Source organism: Columba livia, chromosome 13 (assembly GCF_036013475.1).
Source record: "Columba livia isolate bColLiv1 breed racing homer chromosome 13, bColLiv1.pat.W.v2, whole genome shotgun sequence".
NCBI lineage: Eukaryota > Metazoa > Chordata > Aves > Columbiformes > Columbidae > Columba > Columba livia.
The window spans coordinates 16207676-16226907 of record NC_088614.1 but is presented as its reverse complement, the minus strand read 5'-3'; the positions used below and the strand labels follow the sequence as shown (position 1 = coordinate 16226907).

General features: G+C 44.7%; 2 protein-coding genes and 1 long non-coding RNA gene across 7 annotated transcripts in view; 2 read left to right on the top strand and 1 right to left on the bottom strand.

The window, feature by feature from the left end:
* LOC102084381 (transcription initiation factor TFIID subunit 4) overlaps positions 1-6247 on the top strand; it is a 135044-nt gene extending 128797 nt beyond the window's left edge. For 2 of the 4 annotated variants that reach the window (XM_065028441.1, XM_005514464.3), the window contains exon 15: positions 4550-6247. In XM_065028441.1, the coding sequence (XP_064884513.1) occupies positions 4550-4717 (168 nt within the window). In that variant the 3' untranslated portion in view covers positions 4718-6247. Of the gene's footprint in view, positions 1-339; positions 1075-4549 lie in introns of all 4 variants that reach the window. The other 2 variants (XR_010465823.1, XR_010465822.1) reach the window with 2 other exon arrangements.
* A 1313-nt stretch (positions 6248-7560) lies between these two features.
* Positions 7561-19232, top strand: part of LOC110355903 (uncharacterized) — a 37550-nt gene continuing 25878 nt past the window's right edge. The window contains exons 1-5 of the long non-coding RNA XR_002408906.2: positions 7561-7649; positions 11115-11249; positions 11924-12065; positions 12893-12967; positions 13143-18940. This is a non-coding gene — a long non-coding RNA (uncharacterized LOC110355903). The remainder of the gene's footprint in view (positions 7650-11114; positions 11250-11923; positions 12066-12892; positions 12968-13142; positions 18941-19232) is intronic.
* The window catches only part of KCTD15 (potassium channel tetramerization domain containing 15), a 42302-nt gene continuing 31621 nt past the window's right edge, over positions 8552-19232 (bottom strand). For both annotated transcript variants that reach the window (XM_065028461.1, XM_021282064.2), the window contains exons 4-5: positions 15431-15736; positions 8552-9796 (exon numbers count right to left, since the gene is read on the bottom strand). In XM_065028461.1, coding sequence (XP_064884533.1) covers positions 9641-9796; positions 15431-15736 — 462 coding nt within the window. In that variant the 3' untranslated portion in view covers positions 8552-9640. The remainder of the gene's footprint in view (positions 9797-15430; positions 15737-19232) is intronic.

Below are 19232 nucleotides of genomic sequence, written 5' to 3'. Positions count from 1 at the left end.
TCAGTGAAATCATTACTATTAGCCTCAGTAGGTGCTGAATTAAACGCTATATTACGTGGGACAGCTAATCATACATAATATTATACCTGTTTTTCATGTACAAAGTGCCTCTCAGACAAAGATCTAATAGCACTTTACGCAGGTAAACGTCATTGCTGCAGAATATCTCCAGAATATTTCTTATGATCCAAGACCTCTTATTCCTAAGAGCAGACTCATATATACGTTATCTTCCCACTCCTTCAGTGCACGGAGGTTGGAGAGACAAAATTCCTGGTATTTTTTTTACTCCATAGATGGCTCAGCTTTGAACTGTTACTGTGTGATTCCCACTTTCAGGTTTTGGCTGGAAGTGCAAGTTTGCCACAAGGATCTGCCACGTAGCCTGGGAAGAAAACCAGCAGATCTTTTATCATTATTGCCTTGTCTGTCTGGGTCACGGAGAAGCAATAGCGCACTTCAGGACTGTGTTCAAAGGAGAGATGTCAGGACTGAACTGTTTTCTGCTGAAGGAAGGATGGATAAAATATTAAAAGCAGTCTTCTGTTTGCCCTTATCTTTGTGTTTTCCGACAAGAATATTGCGCGGTATTTCCATGGTTCTATAATTCAAAGTTGAAGGTATACAGATTTTGGGGGAAAAAAAGTAATTGTTCAACAGTAGAAATCACCGTTATAAAAATCAGTGTAATTTGATATTGTATGTTCTTTCTTAAGTGAAAGCACTTCTGTCTCAAGCGAGGAACAGGACACTTTGGGGAGTTGCTCGGTTTGATTTTCATACACCTGCTGCTGTAATTATTGTAATTTAATGCACAGAGACGTTATTACTTTCTGAGCAGGGGGGGAGTTTGTCCATGAAAATTTCAGGCGAGGTGTGTCTGTCCCCTCGCGTGCTCCTTTCCAGTCGTGTTTAAACCTTTCAGGAAATCCCGATCAGGCGGGTGCTGGGGCAGGGCTGGGAAGGAGCTGGAGCCATGCGGCACGGCTTCCGTGGAGCGGCCGGCTGGGCCGCGGGGCACTCGCTGCTCCCAGCAGCCAGAAGGGCTGCGGGGGCGCTGGCCGGGACTCTGGGGTAAGTTGGGGGGACGGGTGCAGTGGCGGGTCCGTCGGGCCGGGGTGATGCTCGGCTGGCTGGTGGGCGAGGGGAGAAGAGCCCCCCGTGGAGGGTGCTGTGGGGAGGAAGGGGAAGGTCTGGGAGGCGGGGGGCAGTTTGCGATGGGTGGTGGGTGCTACAGGGTGTTTCTGGAGGAGGCAAGAGCTGACAAACCCCCTGTAGAGGAGCCAGGTTTATTGTGGAGACTATTCTTTAATATTCCCTGTGCACAGGACTGTTTGTTTTAATGTCTCTCCAGTCACTATGAGCACCTGTTTCTTGGGCAGAGCATTGGATATTTACCTAGTGATCTACCAAGTCTTTGGTCAGCATTTTATTTTGAACCATTTTTGTTCTGCTTTGCCAACGGCATGAGTTTCTCATAGAGGACAACCATGAGAACAGCAAACAGGCTGAGATGGGCAGCACAAAGCTTGCGTCACATCTGACATATATTCAGAATTGCTTCAAAATGGGCACGCTGAACCAATAATTACTCTGATTCTTCTTAAGCCATAATTTCAAGCTAGGTAGCTTCCAACAGTTGACTTAAGCTTGACAGTCCAGCACTGTTATTTCAAATACTGTAAGCTGTATATACATCAGCTGTGCTTATCTGAATGCATTAAAGCCCTGTAAAGCAGAGGGGTTAACAGCGAGCGCAGCACCTTGGTGTGTTTGCAGGTTCCTGCGTTTGATTGGAACTGGAGAGGTGAAGGTGGAAGGGGATGAGAAGTTGCTGTAACTCATGTGTGTGAGCAATCTCACAATGAAGAGGCACTTCATATATAGAACATGTTGATTTTCCCTTACGTTATAACTAGAAGTTCTCTGATACAAAAGCTAGGACTGATGTATGTTTGAGTGGGTGTGATTTGGTAACAGCTTGGGTGTGGTGGGCCAGGAAGTAAAGGATGTAAACAATTTACAACCGTTTATCTTTTTATTAGAGCTTTTATCTTTGTAACTCTTACTACTTGCCATAGATACAGACAACACAGGGCTTGTTTGGGTTAGTGGAAAGTCTGTCATGCTGATAAAAAATGTGATTTTTCTTGAGAAAAATCTGCATTACTTCAATTTCACTATTCTTGGCAATTAATTTTAACTATGCTTGCATTCATGTATATAATTAAAAACTGTGGCATTTAGTAGTCTACATTTTTTTATATAGCATCTGCAGAATAATTTGGAGTACAATGCGGTACCAAACAAATTGGTCTTTAATTTAAATTAGAGGTCATATTGACAGATATAAATTATTGTTCTGTCAGCCTCCAGATGTGCTTCTGTACTTGCTGAAATCATTCTTAGGATTTTTTGCACCTTGTAAAACAATTACAGAACACGATCAGGTAACTGATTGGCTCACAGGTGCAGCTGTGAATGTGCACAGCTTAACATTACGTTACGATGTTGCATTAAGTGTTCTTCCTACATAATGGTTCAGTATCGGGATCAATGTGATCAATGGGACTTGCCCCATCTTAATTCCAGCTACTCTGTTCAAATAGAAAGCAGTTACATGTTGTAAATGTACGTCAGCTAAGTCAGGAAATGGTTTTATATGAAGAAAAATGTGAAAAATTAAGTAGCTTTCGTACTAATATGTGGTCAGGATGTACAGGATGGTTCTAGCCTGGTATGCTATGGACAGCATTTCTTACACACGTTTGTGTGTCACTGTCCAGGAAGTGTAGTCACAATGAGTCTGAAATAAGTGTTACCTGGGGGGGTGGGATGTACCATGTGGGGAACAGAGAGGAAAGAAAAATATCGTTGAGTCAGCCTGATTTAAAATAAAAATACACGTGGTGGTTTCTTGGAGAGAAACAGCGGCGGCAGCCCTGGCAAAGTGGTCAGAGAGCGGGCGGGAGGCAGCCTGAGCTTGGGTGTCCCGCTAGACCTGCGGAAGATAAAGAGCACGAGTTTAAATGATGCTGTTGCTTTTAGGAATGCAAAGCACTTTGGCGTAAAGGCTGAATTCAGGGCACCACTAAATAAATGGACTGTGCGCTGGGGATACATCTGGCTTCAGCATGGACGAGCAACCCTTGCAGCTGCAGCACGTGCTGCTTCTGTGAGCAGTGGGGTTCGGTGGTAAATCAATTCATCTATTAACAAAACCGCTCCATACTGGACAGCAAAAATGGTGCTCGGAGGTTGCGGCTCTCCCTCTCTTGCCTTGCAAGCTCAGCCACGCTCTTGTCACTACATTAAGCCTTTTGTGTTTGTGGTTGTAAGAGAACAGGATTTGCCCCACTACTGTAGTTAATAATCAGATATAGGAGAAACAACATGACCGGTGTAGTTGTGCACAGTCGGACTGCGGGTACCCAGGGAGAAAAGCAGCGGGGAAGCAGGGCTGTGTCTTACTCCCCGTGCACCGTGTGTTCCCCTACTATCTTTCAGCAGTAAAATTACAGTTAACTGTATTTTTAATGGCTAGAACCATGATCCTGGAGTAAGTATTTCCTGAGGAAAGAGAGGTAGGTTATTAAGAGCAGCAGTAAGTAAATTTGGAATCTTAAAAGTATTGAAAACTTTGCCAGATGTCTTAGAGGTTTGATAAATAATTTAAATCTTTTTAGAGATTAAACCCTATTTTTCTAAGTTAGAACAGTTTATTTTGTCAGAAATCAATTGGAATTAATAAAAACTGTGGTCTCCTAAGGATGAAAAAAGAGTTGAACATGTGTGTGTGTATCAGGTTTCAGGTTTGAAACTCAACGAGCCTGCAGAGTCTGTAATTACGGCCTTTCAGCTTCTCAATATTCAGATCACAGTGTTCTCAGGCCCAGTTTGTGGATGTTCTCTCCATATAAAAAGCCAGGATGAGGTATTCAGTAATTCAGTAGCTCTGAACCAATTTAAACAACCAAAAAATGATTTAGCCTAGCTTTAGAAAATAGTATACTAATGTTTCTCTTTATCATTGCATAACATCTGAGGTTTTGTGATTTAATTTTCCCGCTTCTCAGCCGGTGTGTGCTCCAGGAGGATCATTCAGCGTCTCCCCACACTGAGCCTTTGTCTCACTGACCCTGAGGAGAGAATCGGGGTCCCCGTGGGACTTGCCGCTGCGGAGCACGCTGTGCATGCACCAGAGATGGCTTTCTCTCCTGCAAATAGTTTTATCCTTAAAAGGTTCCTGAAATTAAAGTGGTCAAATACATCTACAGTTAACACTGCAGCGGGAGAACGGGTCGGACATAGTTGTCGCAAGCTGTAAATGAAGATCTGGCCTCGCGTGGGTTTTCCCTTGAGTTTCTTTACTCAGGTTAACTTGGTGAGGCTCAGAAGAACAGAAAAACCCCCCTCACGTAATATGAGGCTCACAATAATCCATTTAAGACGTTTAAAACAACACAGCGGTTAGTTTAGTAGTTGTAAACCCGGGAGTCCGAGGACGCTCCTCACTGTTGCAGGACTTTTGACTTTGTTCTCTTTGCAGGGCCTGGGCATGTCCGGCGGGAGTCAGGCTGGCGCGGGGGCTCCTTCGGCCAGGCAGTATGCACGACAGAAAATCACGCGCGTAAACCTCAGGGACTTCATCTTCTACATGGAACAGGAAAGAGAAACGAGCCATTCTCTCCTGCTCTATCGAGCTCTGCTTAAATAAAGCCAAGAACTGTACTGATTTCTCCATACAGAAGCTCAACTTGCATTGAAAAGCTGTCATTTTAATGTGCCTTCTATTTTTTTCAGAAGTCAATGTTCCAGTACTTTTGTTTTGTAAATTGTCAGACACATGCAATAAATTCCCTTTATGTAAAAAAAAAAAAAAAAAGAATTATAAAAAACAGATAAAGAAATGTGCAAAAGGTTTTAAAAGTGTTAAATCCACAGATACAACCAACATCAAGGTCTTGCTGGATTGGGCTGTTGTAGATGAGGCTGCAGGAGATGCCGGTGGGAGTTACGCGGGTGCAGAGTCCGCTGCCCCAGCGCACCCACGGCCCGGGACCTCGCCACCCTGTTAGGTTTGGTTGCCTTTATAGTTTTGGTAGCGCTGTTTCCACTGACCATGGCGATACCTGTGGTTATTTTAGCTGCGTTACAATTGCGGTTCTCTGCACAGCGAAGAGCCGCTGCATGCGCTCACAGATTTCATGTATTTAGGTGTTTTGCTTTTACTGCACAGCTCGTTTCCTGAGCCATCTGCTGAACCAGATCCTAAGCGTACGAAATCTGTGTGTTCGGGTCCCAGCTGAGTTACCTTGACTAGCGTCCAGTTGTTTCCTGCATCTCTTCAACCTTTTGCACATTTGTAGCAGCTGGTTAGTAACATGAATCAAAGTTGGGTTTTATTTTCTAAAAAATATCTTAATTTATTTATTGCTAAGAGTATGGTTTAATGGTGGTTTTAAAAGAGAGTATTGTTCAGTAAAGATCTTAGAGTATCTATATGGATTTTTAAAGTCACTGCAAAGGAATTTTTGGGGGCCCGTTCCACTCTCGGAGACCCAGGAGCGCGGGGTGAGCGAAGCCCATCGCCCCAGGGACTCCAAGACCCCCATTGGAGGCTCATGGACAAGCACAAGGCTTGAAGCATAAGGAGGAGTTTTAAGTGCTGGGTTGGGAGGAACGCTTTGGAACTGCTTTGCTGGGCTGGAGTTTAAGGAGCCCCCAGCAAAGTCAGCGCGAGTCGTTTGAAACGACAGGGAGCAGGCAGGTGGGCACACGGTGGTGCACGTCAGACACAACAGTATTATCAGTAACCACGGAAGGGAGACGTTTGCTTATTTATCTTTTCCATTTTTACTATGTTATGCTTGCCACTTTTTTGAGGCAATTTTTTTTTTTTTATGGGAAACCATAGCAAAAGCACAAATAGAACTATTTGTCCAATAGTTTTAAAAACAGAAGTTTTAATTATTTTTTAAGGTTTATGAAAAGCAGAAGAAAATTTATACTGCTGCTATTTAGCCAAAAGATTATTCATAAGGTATTTAAGGCCAGGAAGTGTAAAATTATGTTTTAAATGTATTGATAATTTGTACATATTGTTTATAAAGGCCTTGTGTTTATTAGAATTACGTTATTTTGATGATTTCTGTACATACTCGTAAATACCCCCAATTTGTGTGAAAACATACTCCCTTATTTGTACTTATTTTGTAAAGAAATAAAACAATTTACTAAAGTAAAACACATCGAGTGACATACAGTATTAATTTATCCAACAGGAATTTCACATTGTCTCGTAGTTCTTAAGCACTTTTCAGAAACATTTTGCATTAGAATATTAACAGAATACCCACAAAGAAATATTAAAACCAAATACTTCAATGTTTTGTTGTGCTGATAGTTATCCTTTGTCAAACATCTAATAAAATTGTCAACAAACCTCGATGCTATTAATACAGTGAATGAATGGACTCAACAGCTGCTGTCTCAGAGCGATGAGTCCGATGAGCACAACAGAACATCCTCCCTTCGCGTTCCGGCCGAGACGCGGGAGCCCCGCGGTGTCACAGGGTGTCACAGGGTGTCACAGGGTGTAAGTGCCACCCAACACCCCTGTTCTTCCAGCCACGGTTTCAGTGCTCAGCAACAGAGAATCGGAACAATTTGTTCAATCAAATCAGGCGAAAAAACAGGCTGGGCTCACTTTTTGGCCTCGTTAATAACTTGCTGGCTGCGCACCGCAGCTTCGCTGGAGCTTCTATGGTATTTTAAACCATGTTTTAGTGACGCTGGGCAATGTTCTTAATTAAGTTACGTTGCCATGGTTTAAGGCCAGAAGTAAAAATTCAAATCAGTTTTTGCTGATATTGTTGTCTAAAAATACAGGGAAATAAGTAAGAAAGATATAAACGAAACTGTAACAAACTTTAAATAAGTGACCTTAAGTTACTAACTAAAAGAACATGTCGCAGCTTAACTTCTTTTTTTTTTGAAAGGCATATTTCTTCTAACAAAGTGATTGTTTCCACATGTCTTCCTTGCCTTGGTGCTGTTTTGCAGTCAACGCTGTGATGTCATGGCTCAAACTTTCCATCTCGGATTCACATTTAACGCGGCGGGCGCAGCCTGGAACCCTTTACGGTGCCACCTTAGCAAGCTGCCCCGAAACCAGAGCCGCTTTATTGAGCGCTAAACACCAACGGTGAACACCAAACTGAGCAAACCAACCGACCACAAACACTTACAGCGCTGTTCCACGTACGCCGAGAAGCACCGGTGGGTACCCGGCGCCGGTCCCGGTGCGGGGGGCAGAACGGGCGCCTGTGATGGTGAAATGTAAACGCGTGGTGACCGCCTTTCCCCAGCCCGGAGGTACCGCAGGGAGCGGAACCAGCAGCAGCGCCCGGTCGCTGCCGGTGCCGCCTCTGCCCGCGCAGGAGGGCGGGAGGAAGAGCACACGGGGTAAAGACACGGAGCTACACGCGTTATTTGAACTTAAAGTGAACTCAAGGTATGAAAGTAATAAATAAAACACCTTTTCTTTTTCTTTTGTAAGACACGGCTACATCAAGCTGAATAGAGCGAAGGGCTGGAGGAGACGCAATCGGAAATTCTCACCTCTTTCAAACAACATGGGAGATACAGTGAGTGTTCCACCCTACTTGCTTATTTTTGATCATTTACTTTACAGAAATGTTTATGGCATGAAGTACTGTATAAGAAATGTGCATACACAAATACATGACAATTATACGTTAAGTTCTTTACAATATTAAATGTATAATATACAATTCTACAGATATCTTACATACAAAGGTGGGTGTTGCGCCATATATTCAAATACGGCAATACCTAGCAACTTTAGAATGTCGTACAAGTATAAAACCACAAAATAAAATAACTTTACAACTCTTTTAAAGTAGACAGATTTGCTCAAAGGTTCTGCTAAGTTAGCAGGCCAGTACTTATCAGCTGAGATTTCTAGAAGAGGTTTCTGAGTTGGGTGACCAGGGCGAGCAAACCTGCAGAGGTCTGATTTTCCATGGGCAGGTATCCAGCACTTTTCCAAAAATCAGACCCCTGCCTAGATTGTACCTCGGATGGTCAATACCGCTCATCGCTTTGGAAAATATTACTGCTAGACTTAATTTTTAAAATTTTACCTGATTGTAATTGATTTGCCGTTAAAGAACTGCTAATTGTTGACCACTTAATACTCTGTCCCTTGTTCTGTATGGCCGCGTTTATGCACCTAAAAAGAGTTTAATTAAAATTCAGCATCTACGACAGTATTCTATAAATTAACGTGGGAGAAACTAAATTGTGATTAACACGTGAATTAGTTACTGAGGACCCAATCACGCTGAACAGCAATAAAGAGGATTTAGCAGAAGGCTGTTTATAACCTCGCACCTGCGAACACGGTGCTGTCTCCTGAGTTAGGAAGCCCGCGAGTCGGCGTCGCTGCGGATTGGGGCAGGAGCTTCGGGTGAGCTGCTGCGCACTGCGGGCTCCGGCAGAGAAAACTACACAGATAGAGGGCGGCTACAGAATCGGTATTTTAATAAGAGTTTAAAATAATAGAGAAAAACAATCTAAACAAAAGGTGGCCTGCTCTCACCGGACAATGGCAGTACAGGGTTTGATCTTTTTGCAAAAATTCCAGACCCATAAAGAGTGGTCTAGTCCAAAATTCTTAACGTTTCCTCCTAAATGTGGGCTTATAACAGGGTTAGTGAATGAGTAACGAGGGGTGGCAGATCTTGCTTGGCAGAACTGCGCTTCCTTGATGATGCGAAACTCAACAGTTTCCGAGGCAAAACAAGACTGATGCGAAGAGAACTACAGCTCCACGGTCAGGACACGACCCGTGGGTGATGGTGGGCAGCATTTGATTTTGTGCTTCCAGGTCCCTACTTTTGCAAATATTGCCATAATCGGTCTTGTCAGATCTCTAGTCGCTTTTTTTGGTTGGTTTGTGTGGGGTTTTTTAAGCACCGAGCACCAGTTGACTATGAATCGGTCCTTTTCTGATTCTGGATTCTGTCCACAGAGAGATATTTCAGTTGGAAATGTTGTATAAAAATAAGCCATTTGCTAGCATGAGCGAGTACAATCACAGAAGTGTAACATAATGTATGGAGGTGTAAAGCACGTCTGATATGAAGGAGGTGCGGCTGTCAGGGAAGATTCTCAGTGCAGCTTTTAGTACCGTCTTCCTCTCGGAGGTGCCCACTTCACGCGTCACAGCATCGGGTGTTGCTGGAAAGGCCGTCAGACCCTTTCTCCTGCTGATCTATCCAAATTGCTTTCATTAATTGGTCTTTCTGCAGAAGTCCAGTCTCTCCAGGGGTTTGTGAAGCTTCGACTTGCTCACCACCGCAGCTGTTCGGCCCAAAGTACGTTCCCAGCAGGCCTGGGATGCTGAGCATGCTCAGGAATTTCATCGTGAAAAACAGACAACTGGTTTTTCAAATGCATTTCATGGCTGGCGATGTGACAGGTAGTTTCAGAATACCACTAATTGGCAACATAAAGTCAAAATCCGTTTGCTAATACTGTTTTGCAAATCCTTAGTGTTTCACATAAGGGACTATTAAACACTTCTACGGTTACAAAGGAGTACGGGTCGGGTCTAGTCCAGGGGCTCCTGTTTTATTCTGATGGTTGGGGTAGGTTGTGGTCGTCTGTCTTCGCGACACAGCACGTATTCACTGAACTGAGAGGAATCCACCCCACCACCACAAGAAGCTGCCACGTTAAATCCCTTCTGAAATAATCTTTCGAGCACCTGTAATGTGGGGAAAAAAATCAGATTAATATTTAGCAAATTTTAGTGATAAAAGCATTCAGGAGCACTGGCTGTAAATGATGGATTTAGTCTTTCGAGTCCTCATTGAATGAATATTATTCAGCTATAATTCTATAACTTATTCTTAAATGACTACACTGTGATTAAAGTCTCGCTCTCAGCAAACCTCTGTAGAAAACAAAAATTAATCAAACAAATAAGCACTCTGCAGAGCAGCTTAGTACTTTATATAGTAAAATCCTGGACTGTGGTGATATTGATGTTATCTCTTACTGCTTATAGAAAGCAACGCTGGGTTTGAGTCATAATAAAAACTGCCCATTGCTCATTAGTAATATGAACAGTGTTACAGAAAGGGGCTGAAAACGCTTCTCAGCTCTTCCTTGGCAGATGAAAATGTCTGAGAGTCTGGGTGACGCTTCCACCAGATCTGCATGGAAATCGCAGCTGTGACTTTCCCTCCTGGAAGGGAGCGCTGCTCTCAGCCACGCGTGGCAGGGACGGGATGCACCCAAGACATGGGCAACAAGGAGATGCTCTGGCCCAAGAGAGAGGTTAATTTGTATTGCCCGAATATGTATTTTCTCTTTCTCTTCCTAAAGAAAAGTTGGTGCAATTTAGATGCACAAATTTAAGGAACCCAGAGGCAACTTTAATTTCCAAAACTGTCACACAGCACATCACCCCAGGACATACTGATCTTGGCTGTATGATAGGGGCCGTGTTTTCACATGGGTGAGCGTGTTGATATATGGTTTCCCAGCAGAGCAGGACTCACACAGGCTTTTCTCGGCATTAGGTGAGAGCAGACGCCAGCTCCACCTGTGGCAGATCTGCAAAGCAAGATCCATGGGAGGAGACGCCGGGCTCCATCTCTGCCGCGGGCAGCAATCCTGAGGCCAGGGCAGCAATCCTGAGGCCAGGGCAGCAATCCTGAGGCCAGGGCAGCAGCCTGGGAACGTGGTTCCTGTCTTCTCCTCCACCGATCAGTGCCACCAAGGGCAGCAGCCTGTGCTGTTCTGCAACAGCCTCACCCAAGGTGGCACAACTGCTGCTACAGCACGTGTGCCCACTGCGCTGGGAGGTGACCGCCGTGATTTACTAAACCTGATGAAGCTGGTAACACCAGCATCCCCACATACCAGGCACCATGACAGGGACTAAGCTGTGTGGAAACCTGTGCACTCAGCCTAGAGACGTATCTAAGCAATACACCCAGCGTCACATGGAGTCAACTCCTATGCTTTCATGGGTTTATGTCATAGAACGAATTTGCTTTCTTTTTTGTTTTTCCCAGCCCAGTGAAGCACTTCAGCAGCTCCACCTACTGCAGTAGTACTTAAAAGCCTCGTGTTCCAGGGCCGAGGCCGATGCTGTTGAAGATGTGCACCCCAGACCTGTGCCCTCGCACACAGACCCACATCAGCCCGCGGTGCGTTTCTTGATGTGCTTTGACTGCATGTTGGCTTTGCCTTCTCCAGAAATATCAGTCTGGAGCCTTTACTAAAGGTAACTGATTTCAAAAGCAGAACTGTATCCAACTGCATGTGGTGCCATAGTGCAGTGCAAGCCATGGCAGCATTTGCTGGTTTTAATCCATGGGAACCCTCCTTTGAGGTCGCCTGTGTCAGCCATCTGTGTCTTAGTCTGTGGTTTGGGTTTCTAGTGGTCACTAAAACCTTGTGGCTGGTACCCTGTTTGCTGAGCACAGGCGAAGGAGAGGAGCTGCTCTAGCACAGCTTTGCTTAAGCCACACAGAATCTGCTGGAAATCAACTTGCCCGAGGAGCTGTGCCGGGCCTTGGGACATGGGGGCTTATGTTCTCAGAAAGTCACATCTGCCAAATCTCGCTGACTTTTGCCCTGATTCATATCTACTTTATACTCTAAGAAAGTTGTAGAACTGAAAGACTGAAAAAGCACCCCAGTGTATGGAAGAAAAATGGACCTCAACAGATGAAAAGAAGGACAGGGAGACTGTGTAATCAAAATATATTTGAGAGAGAGAGAGAGAACGCTTACAGCTCTCTTGCTTGTCCAGGCTGTAGGGAGCCTGTAGGACAGCAGTGGGGTGCAGACACTAACACTCGTTCCTGGCTCCTGGCAGGAGCTGGAGAGGGAAGAAGGAAGAAGACGTCACCGGACTGTTTTGTGCATCCCTGTTCCTAGACCTGGCAAGATGAAGACGAGAGGCTGCAGGAAAGGAGGTTTCTTCCATTTAACTGGATAGCGAAAGAGAGGATTGACAGGTAGGATTTCAGATAGAGACGTGACTTCAAAATCTTGCTAAAAACTTTTAAAAATCAATTTGCTTGTAAGACAAAACACGCACGGGGGTGCCCTTGGCTTGCCTCGGTCCAAAGCTACAGAAGGCTGCATGTTAATGTAGGGCTTTTCTTTACCGAGCCGGCTCTCTGCAAACACACAATCCAGGTAGACGTTACAGCTTAGAGCGCCGCACGCAGAACAAAGCGATTCATTTCTGCTACCGACGTGCTCGGAGGACTACACTGCAGGCTATAATCTACCGTTAAAAACCTTGGGATCATCAGTTTTCTCAGCAAGAAACAAAACAGGCCAAATCCTGTAAACAATGCAGAGAATGTTTAAATATTGTAGAGTTTTAAGTGTAACACGGGTGAGGTTGAGGTCAGGTCTGTGGTCAGAGCTGCTGCCATGTGCGCTCAGCACTGGTTTGTATGCGCCGGTGTGTGCTGGAGACTGAGCGGCGTGTTGAACACGAACAGATTTAAATGCCGTTTAGTGAATTTGCCTCTATGCACGTTGCTTTTTCTGAAGGTAAGATACAGACAGAGGGGAACCAGTAAGTGTCTCTGAATCAAATCAGAGCTACTTTTCTGTAAATCTCCAAAGAGAATATGCCAAAAAGTAAATGAGTATCAGCTGTGATTCTCCTACATATAGGGAGGCACACACACAATATTAAATAGAGGATTTGTTCTAGGATTTAATATACTCTGTCTTCCAGTATTCCAAGCGCATCTGATTTTGTTGGAAGGTTTTCCAAATAGAAACATGATACTTTCACTTACTGCATTACTTTTAAATTTTGCAGAATACTAATGAATATATTCTAAATTACGAAGACTCAGTGTTCAACATATACAAGCATTGCAGGATTTTCTCTAAGGTAAGCTTGTGTATCTCACCAGAACCTGTTGTAAGGAGTTGAAAAAGCAGTGTCAGTCTTAAGAAAACTCTATCACTTATATGTAATTACAAATGGGTGTGAATTAAGAGCTACTGTATATTTTTTTGCTGCCATTACCTACTCAATGTTGACATTCTGTGTTTTATATGCGCAGTTCTTGTCACAAAACATTTGATGGAAATATTTTCCAAGGATCCAAAGAATTTGTAAGTATTGCAGTTGTGCTACCAAATTCATGTAGCAGGACACAGGAAGAGAAAAATGATGTATCTCAGCAAAGAACAGGCGGAGTTAACCACATCACTCTGAGACTCTTGGGCAATTACTCTGCTCTTCCAGCCACCGTCCCTTCTAACGCAGCTCCCTCCAGTCTATGCCTTTACTTCACTGTTCTTCCAACTGCTGATGTAATATTGTTTTCCCAAAAAATCCAGCGAAGGGCAGCGCCTGTGTCCTGAGCAAAGTCCATCAGAGCCAGTGATAATTAGCAGCTGATTTCATCAGCCTTTGGTCTCAGAAATGCATCATTTTCCAGAAAGTGTTTGAAAACACTTTCTGTTAATTATATAGTCAAATGATGTAATTTAGTAAAATGATGTAATTTAATAATAATATTTAGACTGTAGACTCTTTGACAGAAATCTTTTTTCACAACATAAACCTGCAAAGAGACTCTTTGATTCCGCCTAAATTTTGACTGAATTCAAAACACATTCAAATAATGACAATAATCAGCATTCAGCTTTTCCTACAAGCACACATTTCCTACCAGTTGGCCACTCTGGACAGAGCAGAGCCGGGTGCTGAGCCAGGTGCTGAGCCATGTGGGCACCCAGCGCTTTGGCTCGTGCAGCTCTGAGCCCGTCCGTGCCTCGCACTCACCCCTTGTTGTTTTACTTTTCTAATTTCTTGCGTGCACCTCAGTGCGTGCCATGGACAGTGTGGCTGAGACACGAACGCGCTGCCCCGTCCACCCCCGCAGCTGCCGCCTCCACCCAGCACCGGGATGGACTCGGCGCTGGCCCCACTGCCAGCAAACCCGTCTGCCTCCCACCCCACTCCAGCCTTCTCGTTTTGGGGCAGCCCGCTCTGAACCTCGCCAAACGCGAAATTGCTAAGGACTGTGCAAAAATTAACCACAGGCGCTGCGCTGTTGAAGTTCAACCCAGTAAAACACATGGGAGACTTGAACCTCAAATTACCAAAGCGAGCTGGTTTTCGAAGCGTTTGAGGCTTTGTGTCTGTAAGCGCAGGGTGCCCCAGGGAACACTGCCCAAGGAGGGACGTGTGGGTGTCAAATGCAGGTTGTTAAACACGGCTCCATCCACCTTTACCCACCCTGGTAACTGCAGACCTCCTAAAGACGTTGTCAACTGGCAGTCTGGGAGATGCAGGCACCTCAGCCAGCTGTGCAGTGACACTGGGGGAGGCAAGGGCTCCCTCGCCATCGCACCCCCTCCCCAGCTCCTCAGCGGGTCTCTGCTCACCAAGGCCAGAAAGGCATTTCCCACAGCCCAGCGACCAGCTGCAGCCACAGCCCGTCCACAGGGAACGATAACTTAGGAAATATTCCCCTATTGGCTGATTTCACTTTCCAAAACACAAGTATTCTTTGCAGCTTATTTTAAAGGCGTGCATGCAAAAACCCAAGAGCTCTGTTTTGCCCTCGTTAAGGCGCAATTTAACAGCATCATCAACGCCGTTGCTTCTCCGCAGCCCAAGGACAGCCACAACATCCCGGCTTTGGCTGCAGTGGCGCTGATCCCTTGTGAAATGGCATTTCTTGCCCACAAGGCTGCTGCCTAAACACAAGCCACGTATTTATTTCCGCTACCATCCACCTATCTGTCCAGTTATCTTCTTTTGTTTCATATGTTTAATTTTAAACCTAATGTCAAAACTCTGAGTATAAAATGAAATACATTTTGTTTAAAATACTCTGGGCAATTTTTATAGAACATCCTTTTGAAAAAAAAAAAGAAGTGCAGAGATCAATTTTTTTAAGTCCATCCTGCAGGCACCATCATTTAATTATGAGTGAGACATAAATTATGCATTTACACATTGTTGCATTTTCTATAAAATGGTGTGGAGATTTTTTTTTGTAGTTTTTGGAACTCTCTCTTTCTTCCTGGGGGCACTTTGGAGGGAAAAAAAACTGCTGCAGGCTATACATTGATGAAAAAATTAGCATTTATCAGTATAACACCATTATGAGACCAGCATGGCACTAACATACACAAAACCTAAATCTATTTTTCTGCTTAGACTTAGGAAAACCTGAAAGACTGTGATCTCACCAGGCAGAAAATGTCTCCTTGCAGTGTAAGCACTGAAGGTAATTGGGCAGAAGCAAATAATTTGCATATAATTGAACAAGAAATAGTAAAAAAAAAAAACCCACCCCAGCAAATAGATGAGCCAGCACCAAAAGGCCATTACCTGCACTGAATTCAACCGGCAGTATCCGTTCAAAGGAAACCTAATAACATGGGTCGGGTCCTGGTTCCAGCCTGCGTTTACGGAGTTGCACATGACATCGCCGGTCTCCGGGAAGATCTCTTCTATTAAAGCTTTCTCCCCGCTCAATGCAATTCTTTCCCCCAGATCTGGAGTCACTCTTACGACCAAGCAGTCACAAGGCTGGAAATGTTTCCTTTGTTCTTTCTCTTGTTTCCATCGCTCAAGTTCCTTAATCATAGGCTGCAGCTGGTAATACTTTGCTTCTTCATATAAAAGATTAAAGTCCTGGGAAAAAAAAGGAAAAGAGAGAGGGAGAGAGAAACTAGAAATGCTTATAGTTCTCTGGTAAAAATGAGTATTGTTCCTGTTTGACCTACTTAGGCTTATGTATTGTCAGCAAGAGTGCAAAGGCAACAGGTATCCACGTACTCTGTCTTCGTCTTACACCTACACAGAAAACCACACTGTGTTAGTGTTGAATCTATTTGAGCTGAACATGAAGTTCCCATTGCCCTGAATTATTCTTTCACTTACTATCCCACAAGCTCAATGCCAGAAGGATTTACTTTTGGATTAAGAAATGAAACTAACTGGCTGCAATATGCAAAGGCTGCTGATGTAAGAGGAGATGTCCTGAGCCCTAATCTTCGCCCTTGGCCTCAGATTTTCACTTCTGATCTTACAGCAGATCTCGGGATCCGCTGTCACCTCTTGCACACGTTACGAGACAGAGATGTCAGTTCAGCTTCACTTCTCACCTGTCTTTGCTGAGTCTGAAATTCAGCTGCAGCAGCTCAGCTGCTCCCTGCATTTCATGATTATTCATGTATTTCAAGCGTACTTTGGAGCCTGCTAAGTCATATGGAGGCAGTGACCATCCCGCTGTCTGGGAGCTCAGCTGTGCACCCCAACAACTTAAAAACCACTTCTACCCAGCCATTTGTCCATCCCCTCCGTTGGGCTTTGGGCAATTCAGATTCCCCATTCGATCCAATTCCCAGCGCACTGATTGAGACGTCGTCTGTGCATCCTCTTCGATAACTTTTCATCAAATTTCCAACAGATCTTCCTAACTCAGCTTAAACATACGAGTATGTTGAGGCAAAGGGTGTCAGCAGCCCCCAGACCCAAGGAGGCAGCAGTGCCCACCAGACAAAGCCAGAGAAGAAAGAGGGGGAAGCACCCGGGGGTTACACCAGCCCCACCACCTCCTTTAGCCTCCTGAAGGATGGAGGAACAACACGAGCGCAGCACCAGCTCATCTCTCCAGAGACCTGCTGGTTTCTTTCCTGGCTCTTACACCTCTTTACAGATGGAAATGCTGCACTGCATGTATGGTACATGACTGGTGTGGAGGGGGCTGTAGGTCAACACCTGGATATAAGGGCCAGTTCTCTACCACTGCAATGCCATGACATAAAAGGACTTGAATTGTTTAGCCTAGAAAGAAGGGCATGACAAAGAAGTAATCAAAAAATGGGCAGCAAAATGACATGAAAAATAGCAGCAGCTCTGCTACTCTAGGACTCAGGGACGAGGGGGAATCAAAGGCCAATGAATGTGCAACACAAAAATGAGTGATTCTTCATAGTGGCTTGGACTTAACCTGTAAAATCTGCTGCTCTGCAGAACCAAAGCAGTTAGCTGTGTTCAAATTTGGCAGCGCAGACCCACTGCAGGTAGTGGAGAGGTGCTCCTTCACCCCAGGGCTGCATATAGCCTGGAGACCTATGAATATTCACAGTGACACCAGCAAGGTTACAAAAAAAAGAAAAGGTTACAAAAGGGACACACAGTCCTTCACATCTCTTTGATGTATGTTAAGGCTGGGACAATATGTGCACCACTAACGGAGGAAAAAAGGATTGTAGAAACAGAATGATGAGACCAAGTGGGAAGAAATGAGTGGAACAAACACACTCATGGGAAGGAGATGGAAGATGGAAAACAACACGAAAATTAAAGAAGCAGCCTTGTCCCCTGATGGAAGGTATTTTTTCCCCCTCCCCAAAATCAGAACTCTGCTGAACCATTACTGCTTTTCTGTGTCCACTGGCAAAGCTCCCTGGTTACTTAGCATAGGATGGGTTTAAACCTATGGGGATCAGTGGCCTAAATAAAAAAAACAACCTGTCTGAAACTTTCTGAAATCTTCGTGCAGGACACAGGAGCAACACAGGCCACTGCTCAACTGCAGTTATTAGAGAGGTGTGTGCGGGGGCATATCGGATGCTCACTGGGCATCTGCTGGTCCCACGTATCTATTTTTTGAGCAACAGAAAACAGGTAATGCTAAGGAAAAAGGCAGTGTAATGCTGTAGAGTGAACCAGAGCATCCAGTGCTTACTGAAGGCAATGGAAAGTCTCCCGCTGTTTTCAATAGCTCCTGAAACACCAGTTCTAGAATATCTGTGCTCATGGTTACTAGAAAATAACATTATTTGTAAGGTCAATCAATTGACTATGTGCTAAGAAAACTCAGCAGTAAAACCCAGAAGAGGTGGTACAGCCATAAAAAAAAACAGCCCATTTCTGCAAGTAGGAGAGGTCCAGTGCTCCTGAGGCTCGATGCAAAGCCCATTATGGTCACGAGAGTCTTTTCAACTGACTTCACTGGGCTTTGGACTAGGCTGACAGCATCCTGAATCATGGGAGGTCAGTGGCCCAGCAAGAAACCAAGAAAAATCACTTTACTCCGAAGGTGACTCTCACCAGCAAAGGTCCCTGCTCAGGGGCAGGGTGCCTCTTGCTAGACTGACAGGGGGGATGGACAGTCCAGCCTCTGGTTGTGCTGTAGAGCAGCACAAAAAACATTCATGAGCTACCATGAGCCTTCAGCTTCTTGTGGCTGTTGTAGGAACTAGTGGGGAAGGTCTGTCAGGTCACCCATAAAAGGGAACAGGTAGGCAGGTGGGATGCACGCAGCCTTTCTCCATCCCCAGCTGCTGGACAACACATAGATCTCAGGGGAAAGGTCAGCAGATATTTCAAAGATGCAGCTTTTTGCCTTTCACAGAATAATCTTGGGCTCGTTATTTGGTAGGAAAGCTTTTCTTTCTGGTGGATTTCACCTTGGCTGAGCTCTGCAGTCACCTCTGAGGAGGCTGCTGTCTTCCTGGGGAGGAGACGGGCAGTGTGACTGCAAGGCCAACTGTGCTGCTGTTCCCACATCGGTGCCAGTGGGTCGGCATGGATCTGCTAACTGCAGGGAGAAACAGCCAACAGAAACCACAACACCGTGTCTCCCATGAACCTGATGCTGTTCTCTCACTATTACAGAGGTCCTTTATTTTTATACCTAATATTGACTCCTGAACAGGCTGAAATAACTCTTTCTGCCCATTTTTCACATGTTATTTTTTGTTTATATGAAACAACAAACTGTCATCCTGACTCAATGTTTCTTTTATATTTTCCTGCTGTGAAGATCTGACTCCTGGCTATGAGAGAAAGTTGCTCACTTCGAGGACAACTGCACCGTTTGCTAAGGTCAGTTTGAGAGCACTTACAATCAGATGCAAGCGCACTGATTTTCGAACAGTATTAATAAATCAGTGTGCCAGCCTTGTGGCTCCAGTGCTACAGGTGACCTCTATAATCTATAGGAAACTCAGATGCCCTATGTGCTTGTGCTCCTCCCTTCCTTAAGATGGACTAATAATATATACATTGCCTACATCTATTTTTGTTTGAAGATCCCTAACCAGGGTGTGGCAGTTGCACATCCCCTGAGATCCAGAGTCTTCAATAGGGCAGTTGATGGCTCTTTAGCACCTTTTGT